This window comes from Scyliorhinus torazame, chromosome 21, assembly GCF_047496885.1.
Source record: "Scyliorhinus torazame isolate Kashiwa2021f chromosome 21, sScyTor2.1, whole genome shotgun sequence".
Lineage (NCBI taxonomy): Eukaryota > Metazoa > Chordata > Chondrichthyes > Carcharhiniformes > Scyliorhinidae > Scyliorhinus > Scyliorhinus torazame.
In genome coordinates this window covers 15,060,998-15,076,686 of record NC_092727.1, presented here as the reverse complement: position 1 = coordinate 15,076,686, position 15,689 = coordinate 15,060,998, and the positions used below count along the sequence as shown (strand labels likewise).

The window sequence follows — 15,689 nt, the reverse complement described above, 5'->3', positions numbered from 1 at the left end:
AAGTTTTTCTTTCAGCCTTAACCAATAATTGCAATGTTTGGATAAGTTGTACAATCTGTATTTGTGTGGATTTCCAAAATGAATTCCACAGCAATAGACTGTCTGGAAAACATAGACAGCAAGAGAGGAAAATGCAGCAGGAGAGAAAAACGCTGCTAATGGGAGGGTGAAGGATGCTGGGATAAGTAGAACCCTCATAAAATTAACTTTCAAAGATCTGTAATGTCTTATTACTGAACAAGTACACAGTGAAATGGAACGATAGGGATAATTCGGCACCCATTGACCCAATGGGGAACAGTGCTAATCGAGAGTGCAGCTACCTCACCATTGTTCTTGTATTGATAGTTTGAGTTGTGATAACTGGAGATAACCTTTTAAATTATTCTTCAGGTGAGTTTACTGCTGGAGTTAATGATTACCAGTAGATTCTTTAGATGGGTTTTTCCACTGTTGAACTTTGGTTATTTTTCTTCTTTGCCCTTTATATTAAAAAAAGTTAACACTTCAATTATTTTTAACAACTTGCTAATAATCATAATCTTTATTGTCACAAGTAGGCATGCATTAACACTGCAATGAAGTTACTGTGAAAAGCCCCTAGTCGCCACACTCCTGCGCCTGTTCGGGTACAGTGAGGGAGAATTCAGAATGTCCAAATTATCTAACAGCATGTGGGAGGAAACCGGAGCACCCGGAGGAAACCCGTGCAGACCCGGGGAGAACTTGCAGACTCTGCACAGACAATGACCCAGGCCGGGAATCGAACCTGGGACCCTGGAGCTGTGAAGCAACAATGCTACTCACTGTGCTACCATGCTGCCCGTGCTAACAAATTGTGATGGCCCACATACTGGGAAAAGTCTGTATTTTCTGTCGATCAACACGGGATGGGAAGTATTTTGAAAGAGTGTTAGTTTATACCCCGATTTTGAAATCATTAGATTCCAAGAAATGACCGGAAGCTACCATGGGAATGAACAGTTAAGAAACAAAGAGCAAATAGAAAGCTAATTGCATCGGGGGTTGATTTAGCCTGTGTTTTCTGTTTGGTAACATTATTCATCATTATTACTCTGCCAATGTTTCCCACATTTCAATAAATCAATGCTTGTGACTCAGAATTTGACAAGTGCAGGTACTGGACCCCTTATCCGGCGCCCCAGAATCCAGAATGACCTGAAAACCGACTACAGTCAAAGCTGGCGCCATGGGTAGCAATTGGAATAAAACCATTTTATTCTTTATTTTTCTTACTTTATTTTATGTAGTACAGGTTAGGCCTAAGACCCAAAATCTATTCAATCCCCAAATCCGGCACAAATCCAGTCCCGGTCTTTCGAGAGATGGGGACCAGGAGGATGGAAGGGAGAGGGTAGGAAGGAACTTTGGCTAACATGAACCTCTGCATAACGCAAATTTGTGGGTGGATCCCCTGGGATTCGACTTATCAGGATTATCTGGTATATATTTTCAGTGGATATGTCTTATAAATTATCCAGAATCATTGATTGGATTGTATATTTTATTTAAAGTGGAGTTTATTCATAGCCATGCAAAATTGGTGCATTTTAGTGAGAAATCATGAACCAGTAATCGAATATTTCATTCGATGTTTCAGAACGACAAAAGCTTGTATAGGCCTATACTGTAGAAAAGAATGTCCCAAGTTGTTTCATAGAGCAATAAGGGGAAATTGAAAACTGAACCAAAGGTTGGATGATCAAAATCCTGGTCACAGGTTTAAGGTTGGTTTTGAAGGAGTTGGAGGAGTAAAAGAGTAGAATACCAAAGCATGTGACTTAAGAAGCTGAAAAAGGTTTTGAGCTATTATTGGGGTTGAAGAGATTATAGCAATATAATCATGAAGGGATTTAACAGAAGAATAAGAATTTCAAAATTGAGGCAGTGAGGAACTGGGTGTCACTGTACTTCAATGTGGATGGGGTGCCTGATAAATTGGATTAGGTGTGGGGTAGGATACTAGCAGCAGACTTCTGGATGAACTGAAATTTTCAAGAAAATAGAATCTGGGAGGTCACCCATGAGAATATTGGAATAGCCAGGTCTGGCAATAACAAAGGCATGGATGAAGATTTCATCAGCAGATGTTCTGAGGCAGGGCAGGGTTTGGCGATGATATGAGAATGTGTGTAGCTGATCTTTGCAATGGAAAGAATAAGGGGTAGAAGTCAGCTCAGTGAGAACACAGAACAGTATGGTTCAACCGAAGACAGTGGCCGGGCAGTCATATGTAGTCAGTGGCAGGGTTACAGTGTTTTGAAGTGTGGCTGAAGTTGATGGCTTCAGTCTTCCCATTGTTTAACATGTTGGAATTGTAATTCGACTGAAAATAGTTGTCTGACAATGTGTTGCTGTTAAATGGTGTTGCAGTATATGCGCGTAAATTGATCCCAGGTAGCATATGGAAGAAGAGGCCCTGCCCGAGGATAGATCCTTGAGGAACTTTGGAGGTAATTTTGTGAGGGTGGGGAGGGAAGCAATTGCTGGAGATGCTTTGGTTATGATTGCACTTGTAGAAATGGGAGAATTGTTCCATTAAGTCACAGTGAAAGAGAGTGATTATAGGAGGAAGGTGTGATACACTGGTAAAGGCTACAGAGATGTTGAGCAGGGATAATACACCACAGTCACTGTCACAAAGGATGGTATTTGCAGCTATGGTTCCAGTCTTTTTAGTATTGGCGTAAGGATGAAAACTTGATGGGATAGACTCACGTACAGAATTGCAGGAAGGGTGAGCACTAATTTGGGAGGTGACAGTTTAAGTGGTTTGAAGAGGAAAGTATAATTCAAGATGGGGTTGTAGCTTGCAAGCACAGATCCATCATGTGGACTTTTAAAAATATATTTATTTTATTCTAAACAGTATCAAATTTTTACATACAAAGGCTTAACTATATCATACAAACAGTTTGTCATTTTTATTTTAACAAAGTAATAGCAACAACCCTAAATCCCCTATCCACCCCCCCCCCCCAGACCACTACCCTCCCTCCTTTATTCCCTCCCCTCCTAACCCTCCCGCCCCATCCCCCTAACTGCTGGCCACAAACATATCCTTCAAGAAAGTGATGAATGGCATCCATCTGGAATAGAACCTTCCGACCCTCTCAAGGTATATTTAATCTTTTCCAATTGCAGGAATTTGGTCAGGTCACTCAACCATGCCGAGGCCCTGGGTGGCATCACCGACCTCCATCCAAGCAGGACTCGCCTACGAGCCATGAAGGAGGCAAAGGCCAAGACGCCAGCCCCCCCCCCCTCAGAGTTCTGGGAAGTCTTGACACCCCAAAGGTCGTCACCAGCGGACATGGCTCTAGTTTGACCCCAATGATCTCAAATAATGAGACCCAGAACCCAACTAGTTTTGGGCCCCCCTGAACAACACTTACACCTGCCCTCCACCTCAGGGAAGAACCCACTCATATGCGTCTTAGTTAAGTGCACTCTACTTTAAATTGTATCAGGCTCAGCCTAGCGCAGGAGGAGGCAATGTTCACCCTATGCGGGATCTCACTCCACATTTCTCCTTCTGGCCTGGGGCTAGAGGGAGGGGTGTGGAGTGAGATCCTGTATTGGGTGAACTTTACCTCCTCCTGAGCTAGGTTGAGCCTGTACATGTGGATTTTTCAAGAAGTAGAGTCATCTGAAAGGGAAGAACAGTACCTGAAGAGAGAACCAATTAGAATGTCGCCGAGCATGGCAACCAGAAAGGGAAGTACTGAGAAGTTTACTCGGAATGAGAATGAAATTGAGATAACAGGCCATGGGGCTCATGTACAAGATGAGATTGGAGAGGCCATGATAGGAAGGAAACTGGAGAAAGATATTGGGTCAGGAATATGGTGGAGGGGAATCTTGGTATGTTTGTCTTCCTGAGGAATGGGGAATGCAACAAAGGCAGTTAAACAGTTGGACTTCTATGTCACTAAGATGAATGCTATGAGTTTGCATGTTTTGAAGGTGAGGACAGAGGGAGACATGGGAGAGAAGAAACAGGTGCTATCTTTACATTTGTGAATAATTCTGTGCTCTTGAATTTTACTTTTTTTAAATTGTAAGTTGGCATGATTAAGGGGTGATTGTGGAAATGTGTGGGAGAATTTATATGAAGGAGAAGTTAAGGGGTGACGTAGGCAGTGTAAAGAGTTGAGAAGAAGGTTTAAGTCATCGCTGAGGAAGGGAAGGTATCTTGGATGAGAAACCCAGGGTGTAGCTTGTGGTCATAGTAACGAATGACATAATATTCTAGTTTTCGTTACTGGATAAAGCTAATTTTAATCCATATATACCATGAAATAATGAAAATACTCATGGTCATTGGTGGCCTTGCTTACGGATTTTTGTCAGCCTTAGTGGAATTTAACTTTTTCAATAGTTGCTTGTACCAGTTCTGATTCATTTGTACATTTAAACAAAATAAACTGTACTAATGTTAACTATGTCAGTCTCATTAGCAGACCAGTAGCTTGCTGGCACTTGCTACCCTTTCTGGATTTATTTTGCAAGTTTAACATTTCACATTGAAGTGAAACATTTCATTTTGTTGAGCAGACGAATGTCATGAGATCTTTTTTCATCACATTTGGAATGCTTTGAATTTAGTTCAAATAAACATAGGAGCACTAAGAACAGGCCTTGAAAGCAGCCTCAGGCTTGCTTCGTCATTCAGTTAGATCATAGCTGATTTGTATCTCAACTCTATTTCAAACTTTGATCCAAATCTCTTGATGCCATTACCTATCAGAATGCTCTTAATGAGTGATAATTTCCCTAAAAGCATTAAATTTGAAAAGGAAAATTGTAACAGAAATTATATTATGATTTCAGTGATGTGGCATGTGCTGTATTTACATATGAGCATTCAAGCTGCTTTGGAATGTAGAGGTGAAAAGGTTCTATTTATAAATTCCTGCCCTATCCCAAGATATATTAATTTTCACATTCTACCTGTTGAAATATTGCAACATCGAGGAGCAATAATTGGGATCTCAAACTCCGTATAAGCAAGAATGCTCTCTGTGGAGAGAACCTGTAGATTTTAGTCAAGGGAAGGATACATGATTTTTGTCAGTTGACCATTCATCCTTTATATTTGTAATTGTTGAGCTACCCTTATTATTTTAAAATAAGACAATTACAGAAGTATCGTCAACCAAAAGGCCAAGTGGGTGATCCTGTTCTGCCTTCTCTGCTGGCCCCCATCATCAGAAGTACTAATGTACAACAAATTCTGTTCACTCCACATAACATTAAAAAGCGACAAAGTGCACTGGATATAGCAAGCACCATGAGGCCTGAGAACTCACTACTCCAACCAAAACTTTTCAGTACAACTATATGACACTGGTATCTACCTGACAAAGTGGAAGATTCTGCAAGGATGCCCTGTCTAAATAAAAAGAGGACGCACCTAACCTGGCATTATCATCCCATCAGCATTCTTTCAGTTATCGGTAAAGTGATGGAAGAAATCATCAGAAGGGTCATCAAGTGTTACCTGCTATCAACACAAAAGTAAAGTACTTTGGATGTTGGAAATATGAAATATATAAATATATGTGTTAGAAACATGCAACAAATCAGGCAGCTTTGTGGAGGGTCTTTGGAACATACTATCAGTGTCTTGCTCCCGATGCACAGTTTGGGTTCTGTCAGAGCCACTCTACTTCAAACCTCATCATAGTAGATCTATTGGCAGTCATTTTCCAAAATGCTTTGGACTTGGAATGGTTCCTACAGATTGAAGGGTAGCTAATATAACCCCACTGTTCAAAAAGGAGGTAGAGAGAAAACAGGGAACTATAGGCCAGTGAGCCTAACTTTGGTAGTAGGGATGTTGCTAAAGTCCATTATCAAGGATTTCATAGCATAGGATTTGGAAAGCAGTGGTATAATCAGACAAAGTCGCATGGATTTATGAACGGGAAATCATACTTGACAAATCTACTATAATCCTTTGAAGATGTAACTAGTAGAGTTGACCAGGGAGAACCGGTGGATGCGGTTTATTTAGACGTCCAGAAGGCTTTTGATAAAGTCGCACACAGCAGATTATGATGTAAAATTAAAGCGCATAGGATTATGGGTAGTGTCTTAGAAAGCTGGTTAGCAGACAGGAAGCAAAAACTTGGAATAAATGTTTTTTTCCCTGATTGGCAGGCAGTGGCTAGTGGGGTACTGCAGTGATCTGTGCAAGGACCCCAACTGTTCGCATTATATATTGATCATTTGGCCAAGGGAACTAAATGTAATACTTCCAGATTTGCAGATGGTGCAAAGTTGGATGGGAGGGTGAACTGTGAGGAGGATGCAGAGATGCTTCAGCGGGATTTGGACAGGCTGAGTTAGTGGGCATATGCTTGGCAGATGCAGTATAACTTACATAAATGTGAGGTTATCCACTTTGGTAGCAAAAATAAGAAGGCAGATTATTATTTGAATGGGTGTAAATTGACGGAGGTGGACACACAGCAAGACCTTAGTATCCTCGTGCATCAGTCGCTGAAAGTAAGCGCGCAGGTACAGCAGGCAGTAAAGAAGGCAAATGGTAGGGCGGCACGGTGGCGCAGTGGTTAGTACTGCTGCCTGCGGCGCTGAGGACCCGGGTTCGATCCCGGCCCTGGGTCACTGTCTGTGTGGAGTTTGCACATTCGGCCCTTGGCTGTGTGGGTTTTATCCCCACAACCCAAAGATGTGCAGTTTAGGTGGATTGACCACACTAAATTGCCCCTTAATTGGAAAAAAAAATTGGGTATTCTAAATTTATGTTAAAAAAAATAAGGCAAATGGTATGATGGTCTTCATAGCGAGAGGATTTGAATATAGGATTAGGAATGTTTTACTACAATTGTATAGGGTATTGGTGAAGCCACACTAGGAGTATTAGTGTCCTTATCTGAAGAAGGATGCTCTGGCTGTGGAGGGGGTGCAGCGAAGGTTTGCCAGGCTGATTCCTGGGATGGTGGAACTGTCATATAAGGAGAGACTAAATTGATTATATTAGGATTATATTCATTGGGGTTTAGAAGAGTGAGAGGGGATCTCATAGAAACTTATAAAATTCTAACAGGATTAGACAGGGTAGATTCAGAAAAAACATTCTCGATGGTGGGGGAGTCCAGAACTAAGGGTCATAGTTGAGGATAAGGGGTAAACCTTTTAGGACTGAAGTGAGGAGAAATTTCTTCATCTAGACAGTGGTGAGTCTGTGGAATTCATCACCACAAAAAGTAGTTGAGGCAAAAACATTGTGTAATTTCAATAAGGAATTAGATATAGCTCTTGGGGCTAAAGGAATCAAGGGATTTGGGGGGAAGGTGGGATCAGGGTATTGAACTTGATGATCAGCCATGGTCATAATGAATGGCGCAGCAGACTTGAAGGGCCACCACCTGCTTCTATTTTCTATGTACGTTTCTATGTATGTTATCCCTGATTCAAGTATGGATGCAGGATCTGAATGCCAGAGAAGATGTAGAGTATCTGTCCTCTATATCAATGCAGCATTCAACTGACGAGGGCTCAAGAGAACACTAGCTGTTTTGAAGTGGCTTGGGGGTCAAAGGGAAAATGCTTTCAGAAGCACACTTAATACCAAAGAAGCTGGTTGTGGTTGTTGAATATCATTGTAGGAGCTTCTCAGGCTTGAACACTTGCTCAACCATCTTCACTTGTATCCGAAATTGCCTTCCTTTATAAGGTCAGAGTGGGGCTGTTCACCTACAATTCCACAATGTTGATCTCTATTCACAACTCCTTTGATAAGGAAGAAATCCTTGCCATCTTACAACAGAGCCTAGATTAAATCCAGGCTTGAGCTGACAAATGGCAGCTAGCATTCATACCAGTAAGTGCCTGGTAATGTCCATCTTGAATAAGAGAAAGCCTAGCCATATCCACTTGATCTTTATTGGCACCACTATCAACATCCTGATGGTTTCTGTTAGCTAGAAGCTAACCTTGAATAGCCTTATCTACATAGCCCTTGACCTGCCCTTGTAGGCATTGGTAATTTTCTCACTTCCTGACGCTACAAAGTCACTCTGCTGTCTGAAAGGTTCAAATTAGAAATGTGATGGAATACTGGCCACATGGCTGGATGGGTGCAGCTGCAAGAAGCCTGAGAGCATTCAGGCGAAAGTAGTTCACCTGATTGGTTCACTTGTCAATGGACTCGGCGTCCACCACTGATTATGGCTCCAGTGTGTTCAGATCACAGGATATATAACAATCACTTACCAAAACTATTTCAACGCACCTCTGTTCCCTGTATCCCTCCACCAAGAAGCACATTGTCTCTACGTTTTCCCAAGTCACATGGCATTCTGGCTGAGACATAAATCATTGTTTCTTCACCATTGCTGGTTTAAAATTCTGTAATTCCACCCCAGCTTTATTGTGGGAGCATCATTCAAGCAATTCAAGAAGAAAGTCAATCACTTTCTCAGGGCAACTTTGGGTAATAATATTATTATTACCCAAAGTTGCCCTGAGAAAGTGATGCTCAGAGACAGCAGAATAAATGTAGCCATTCCTGAGTATCACCATCTGCAAAACTAACATTTAGATATTACCTTGCATATGGAATTGACATGATTATACTTTAAACTTCAAACTGCCTAATATAACATTAAGTGATGTGATTGGCACTGCTGTGGTCTTTCTTTTGAGTTGGAAGTACATACTATTCTCTCAGAATGCACACTATTCGTTGTAGGTGGCCACTTCCTCTGGTTGCTGCAAATATTGCTCTTGAATAACTACCAGGAAGAGGAGAGCCCAGCCTGGCAAAAGACGATTATTCAGTTTTTCCCTCTTAGCCTGAATAGATGGAATTCTGATGTCTTGCTGTGTAGCATGGCTGCAATCTGAGTAGAACATTGAACCTATATACCGCGTTTTGTGCAGAGAATGCTGATGCTGCACTGTGCACTATGGTACCCACACTGCTGTAGTCTTGAGCTTGAATTCTAGAGAGCATTGACATTTCTGAAATATGTCACTGGTTGGAATAATTTACTTCCCAACAAAACCTTACCATGGAGGATTTTTTTTCCATCTTCTCAACATAAAATTTTGCTTTGTGTTTGTTGAAACAAAAATAGCTTTAAAGGAAGCTGCAAAGGAATCCGAGATGTTCATATATGGTGTTTGCTCAGAGAGATGCCATGGTGATGGCAGGGTGTTGGGGGAGGATCAGAAAGAGAAAAATGATCTTTAAAGTTAACATTCTGCCTTTGCTAAATTTCCAGTGATTCCGTGACATATATAGGTATGTATGCGTTAAAATATTTGTGTACTCCTTCGTTTAGTATCACCAAAGTGTGATGACTCTTTTATTTTGCCAAAACTTGTGACACCGTGAGCCTTTATTTCATGTTTCTCACAATTTCCCCCAACTTTTCAAACCATAGATCACCTTGTCGCCCATGGACGTATGGCAGAGAAAGAAGCCCGAAAGAAATTCAAGCAGATTGTTGCAGCGGTCCATTTTTGCCACTGTCGAAACATTGTACATCGAGACCTGAAAGCTGAAAACCTGCTCCTAGATGCTAACCTTAACATAAAGATTGCAGGTATATTGATGCTAATTTTCCAGGGGTTTTAAACTACCGGATTTTAGAGAACATGGTTTTGCTTTGCATGGTTTGAAGGAATGAAGAGAAAATGATACGGATGGGAGGGAATAGAGCCTTAAATAAACTTTGATCTACCTGGAATAAAGATGTCATATTTCACTATTTACGGAGATGTTTGTGTCATCTGGATTTCCTCTTAAGTGTGGGACATCAACATTGGTGGAAGCAGAACCTTTGAATATTTTTAAGGCAGAGGGGGAAAGATTCTTGGTAAGCAAGAGGGTGAGATGCAGATTTGAGGTTACTATCAAATCAGTCATGATCTTATTAAACGGCAGAGCAGGCTTGAGGGGCTGAATGGCATACTCCTGCTTCTTGCTCTGATATGTTCATATGTTCATATGTCTTTCAGCACCATTCTTTGGTGCCATAGAATTAAGAAATTACAATTTGATATCCTGCGCTTGAAGTGCCTGACTTTTGCCTGATGCTTCCACATAAAAGAGGAAAAAAATGGAGATATGTAGTCATAGAATCATAGAATTTACAGTGCAAAAGGAGGCCATTCGGCCCATTGAATCTGCACCGGCCCTTGGAAGAGAACCCTACTCAAGCCCACGCCTCCACCCTATCCCTGTAACCCCACTTAACCTTTTTGGACACTATGGGCAATTCAGCATGGCCAATCCACCAAACCCGCACATCTTTGAACTGTGGGAGGAAACCGGAGCACCCGGAGTAAACCCACGCAAACACGGGGAGAATGTGCAAACTCCGCACAGACAGTGACCCAAGCCGGGAATCGAACCTGGGACCCTGGAGCTGTGAAGCAACTGTGCTAACCACTATGCTACCGTGCTGCCCCAGTCATAAAGGAAAATTTAGTCATAAAGGAAAATAGGAAATGTAGTTCTTCTTTCTTAAAATAGGAATGATCTTTTATGTAAGACCAAGAACAGGCAATGATGAGACCATCCAAATCACATCCCTCTGGTACTTCCCATAACCCATCAGCATTTTGAATTTCTTCACTATCTTTTTGTCTGCTGAAGACCCTTTGGCGTCAGAAAATAAGTTATCCTTCTTATGTAATAGTGGATAAAATTTGACAATATCCATTAAATAATTCACCACAACTTTACATAGAATTGCTTAGAGTGTACAATGCAGAAGTAGACCATTTGTCTCAATTGACATAAGTCAGTTTATGCTCCACAAGAGCTTTATCCCACCCCTCTCCATTTTTCCCCATTAGCATTACGTTGTATTCCTTACTCCCTCGTATTTATCTAGCTTCCCCTTGAATGCGTTTATACCATTTGTCTCCTTGTGCTGATGAGTTCTACATTCTAACCACTTTCTGGCTAAAGAAATTTCTCCTAATTTCTTCATGACCATCTTATAATTGGTTTTGGTTTTGGCCTCCCCACAACTAGAAATATTTCCTTCTGCTAGAGTTAGAAACAAATTCTCTAACCACTCTTCTATTTCAACAGCGGAAAAGTTTTCATTTGTTTAACATCCTTTGTTACTCCACCTATGTATGCACTTTCCAAATTTCTCCCCACATCTTTCCTGTTGGCTTTGCATAAATTATTTTTAGTCCATTTGATTTTGATTTTAATCATGTTATTCATGCATTTGCAAACCACTTGCTTCACTCACCCTTATTTTTCCTGAATGTCTATATTTGTTGTTTTTGATGTAATTTAGAAATTTCCCATTTTTTTGATTGGATGTTTTAGCTGATGTTATTCATCTCTCTAAATAAATGCAGCCGGTTTGGCTGAAAATACCACTTTTAGAGTCGATTATACAAATTGTATATTGCTTGTAGAAAAAAACTGGTTTTATGGAATAAATTGCCAGCCATCCAAACTCCATAGGCAATCTCAGCCATTTGGTTTTAAAAGCAATAGAAGACACATTGTGAGAGTCCTTTCTGCTTTAAATAATGGGTGTGATTTCATTAATGAGTTAACTATTAGCTTCAAGTAATCTTCCTTTTTTTTTAAATGACCATCGACTGCTGCTTCTTGCTTCTGATTTCCCTGCACCACATACCATTCCTTTTCCCAAAGCATAGGCAGTTGACTGCAATTATGGGTGCAATTCTCTTAATTTCCCGCTGGCGTGTTTGATGGTGGGAGAATATAGCAGGAGGGCCAGAAATTGGTTTCATACCGGCGTGAATTTACAGCGGGATCTTCTGCTGGTGCTTGCCACGGAAGGTTGGAAAACCCACCAGAGGCCAACGTGAACCTCATTTGCTGTTGATTGGATGCAAATGAAGGCCCGAACCCTTTCCCTTCCACTAGATTCTCCATGATGCCTGCAGGAAAATAAGCCAACTTGAAACACATTCATACAACATGGTGTGTAGATGTCAGGACTCATCTTAGCAATGAAGCCTTTGGAGTTCAGGATGGAGGCCGCCCGCAACCCTGAAGCAACACAGCAGTGGGTTGGGGGAGCATCTGCAGGTGGTTCGTCCGGATCAGGTGTCCTGGAGGGTGTCTGTCTTCTCGCCTCAGAATGTTCCTGGAGATCCATTTTCTGTCTCAGGAGGTCGATCTTCTGGTCTTGGAGTGCTTCCGGAGATCTATCTTCATTTGCAGGTGGTTCACTGTCTTTCTTCAGTGGTGGGTCAATGATATTGGGCGCTCAATATGGCACTCGGACACGACGGCAGACTACATGCCTTCCAGGCCTGCCCCACCACCGAAAATGTTGTGAAACACATAATTCATGAAGTCGGGTCTGGGAGATTTGGCATGGTTCTCGTCGGCAGGCGCAGCGGGAAACACACTACCACGTTCCAGCCCCTGCCACATCACAGACTCTCAAAATGGGAGAATTCCGCTTTATATCTCTGTCACCGTTGTCTCTTAATTCTATGACCTGTAAGAGTAGCCTGGGAGCAGTTCTTCCAGCCCTTTCCCTGCATGGCTTTATTTGTTTAACTTGCAATGATCTTTATGGTGGCCATGGAAAATACTTGGTCAAAAACATTACTCCACCTGTCAAGATATAAGGGGGTACACTTTGTGGTCACAATACTCTCGCATTTTAGAGAAAAGGAGCAATTTTGCAATATTTGTTGAAAATTCAAATTTTCGTACTAACTTTGAGTTTCTTGAGTTGCTCCCAGCAAGACTAGCTAACATATTGAGAGTAAAAATCTGTATATTCTGTGAGAATTTCCTTTGGAATTGGTGCAGGCCATGACTTTGAACTTGAATGTGAACTAATTTGGAATCTTTATTTCCAGAAGCTTTGGCTTGAATCATCAATGGTTGCCTGTTTCACTCTGCCCCTCACAGTGTTGACTGCTGCCTCCTAGCACCCACATTGCTAGCAGTAGAAATATTGGACCCTAAGTTAATGTCTCCCTTTGAGCAAATCTTGTCAAAAATTTGAGTCTGTCAAAAAAGCTTTGAAATTCCCTTTGCTTTTAAGTTGTTTGTAATGTAAATTGAGTAAACAAGTATTGTCATCATAGATATCATAGAATTTACAGTGCAGAAGGAGGCCATTCGGCCCATCGAGTCTGCACCGGCTCTTGGAAAGAGCACCCTACCCAAGGTCAACACCTCCACCCCATCCCCATAACCCAGTAACCCCACCCAACACTAAGGGCAATTTTGGACACTAAGGGCAATTTATCATGGCCAATCCACCTAACCTGCACATCTTTGGACTGTGGGAGGAAACCGGAGCACCCGGAGGAAACCCACGCACACACAGGGAGGATGTGCAGACTCTGCACAGACAGTGACCCAAGCCGGAATCGAACCTGGGACCCTGGAGCTGTGAAGCAATTGTGCTATCCACAATGCTATTGTGATTCATTCCACATTTGTTTACATAACTTCTCCAGAAATAGGACAAATTAAACGTGACAAATGGAGTTACAGCTAACTTCCTTAAATAAATGTATCTATTAAACTCAATGGCACGATATCTTAACTGTATGAAGGGAGATTGATACGGATCAGTCATTATCTAATCAAATGGCGGAACAAGCTCAATGGAAGTGTGTGAGGGTGGATGCAGAAGGAGGGCAGTGTGAGAGCCTGAATTCCCCCTGCTATTGCAGTGTTCCTGTTTATAAGAAATATAATCTTGATCATTAATTCATTTATTTGTTAATTTAAATCTGTGACTAACGCTATCTTTATGCTATATTTCAGTTGTTACAATCCCAGCTGATGTTACGACTGGAAAGTCAGGTTCCGGAATGGAACCCAGACTCAAAAGGCCGTTACTTTGAATTTTCTTTAAAGACGTGGATGAACAGAGTCACAGGACTACCAATTCATTTAAAAAAAAATAAGAATTTAGAGTATCCAATTATTTTTTTCCAATTATGGGGCAATTTGGCATGGCCAATCCATTTAACCGGCAGATCTTTGGGTAGTGGGGTGAAACCCACGCAGATACGGACAGAATGTGCAAACTCCACACTAACAGTGACCCAGGGCAGGGTTTGAATCCGGGTCCTCAGTGCCGTAGGCAGCAGTGCTAACCACTGCACCACCGTGCTGCCCACTACCAATTCATTTTAACAAAAAAAAACAATTTATTAAACATGAGAAGATTGACTACAATACAATAATCCTTTACTCCTTCGTCTCGCCTATATCTTCACAGATGTACACAAGATTTTTAAGGATAACACAAGTTATAAAATATATTATAATGTTCACGGTAAGCACACGTTCCATGTAAAGCAACAGGTCAACTGTGGCCAGAGACACCACACTCTGAAACCAAGTGGCAGCTGTCACCCAATACAACTTCTGTGGATATCTCATTAAGTCCTCCCCAGATACTTATCACACTGTGAGCCAACTGGTCTCACTGGAACTCTGACTTCCACATGAGTTTTCCCAAGCTCCACTCTTGAAAAACACACCTGGGAATCTATTCACAAACTTTCTCTTGCATGCCTTCTCTTGCGTGATCTCCAAAGGATCAGCATCCAGGATTTCAGTATCTCCTTTCAGTATTTCTGTCTTGGATTGCCATGTGCATTCACGCTTCCACCCAATCTTTCAGGTACCCAGCCATACCAACAGAACACTACTGCTTCATAGGCTCTATTAAGGTGTCAACAAACTTTTGATTTACCTCCGATGTTCTCTTCTTACCAAGCTGACTTTAAACCTGTTTTTTGAACTGACTCTTTAACTCAGAACATTTTTGCTACCTTTAACGTGACTTCTCCTGAACAGAACCTTGTTCAACTGCTTGCTTGTTCTTCCTTTAACTTAACTGTCCTCCTACGACATACATTTTTCTCAACTCCCTGGCTCTGGACTTTCTTGTGTTCATTTGGGAAGTCTGCTTTTTACAGCTCCCCTAATCTTGTCCAGATCCTTCTGGGTCCAGCTTAAAACTAAACTCAAAAGTTCTTTCTAACCTAGGGTGAGCCTTTAATTGCAATGCAGGCACAGTTTGAAATGAAACAGACATGCAGGCACCTTTGTTTAACATGAGCTAACTGAAGTTTTAACCTGTTTTTATACAGAAACACAAAATTAAACTTACTTAAAGCTATACCATGTTTTTAATACCCTCAAATACAAATATAGATTACTTAGATTGCCTTTGTTTCCTGACAATTGGTGGGGCCCACTTGCATTGCCACAAAGTGGGGGATAGAACTGCTCAGTGGATGCAAATTCTGCTTCAAGCATGATTTTCCAGCTTCTGATTCAGATGTTTCTTCTGTAGTTGGAAAGTCCTTGTAGAGCAATTAGCTGCCAAAGTTTTTTATTAATAGTCTTCACACCAGCGGTAGTAAAGGAAGGCAATCATCCCTTGAAGGTGTTCTCACTTCCTCCAATTTGGGCCTGCACTAGCATTGTTTTGCAATCCGTTGGAGCTAGCTTTTAGAATCGATGTGAAATGTGCAGTATGAAAGCAGCATATGACTGAAGAATATATATTTGAGCACTGTCATTCTTTCGTTATGCATTTATGGAATATTAGATTTGGTGTCTATAGCTGTTCACAAGTTTAAATTGCAACAAATACAGGTCAGTAAATGAAAAGCAGCATTTTCAAATTTACTGCGTT

The 15,689-nt window shown here is 41.4% G+C and overlaps 1 protein-coding gene across 3 annotated transcripts in view; it reads left to right on the top strand.

The window, feature by feature from the left end:
* The window catches only part of sik3 (SIK family kinase 3), a 345,368-nt gene that overhangs the window by 187,836 nt on the left and 141,843 nt on the right, over positions 1–15,689 (top strand). For all 3 annotated transcript variants that reach the window (XM_072486536.1, XM_072486537.1, XM_072486535.1), the window contains exon 4: positions 9,441–9,602. In XM_072486536.1, the coding sequence (XP_072342637.1) occupies positions 9,441–9,602 (162 nt within the window). The remainder of the gene's footprint in view (positions 1–9,440; positions 9,603–15,689) is intronic.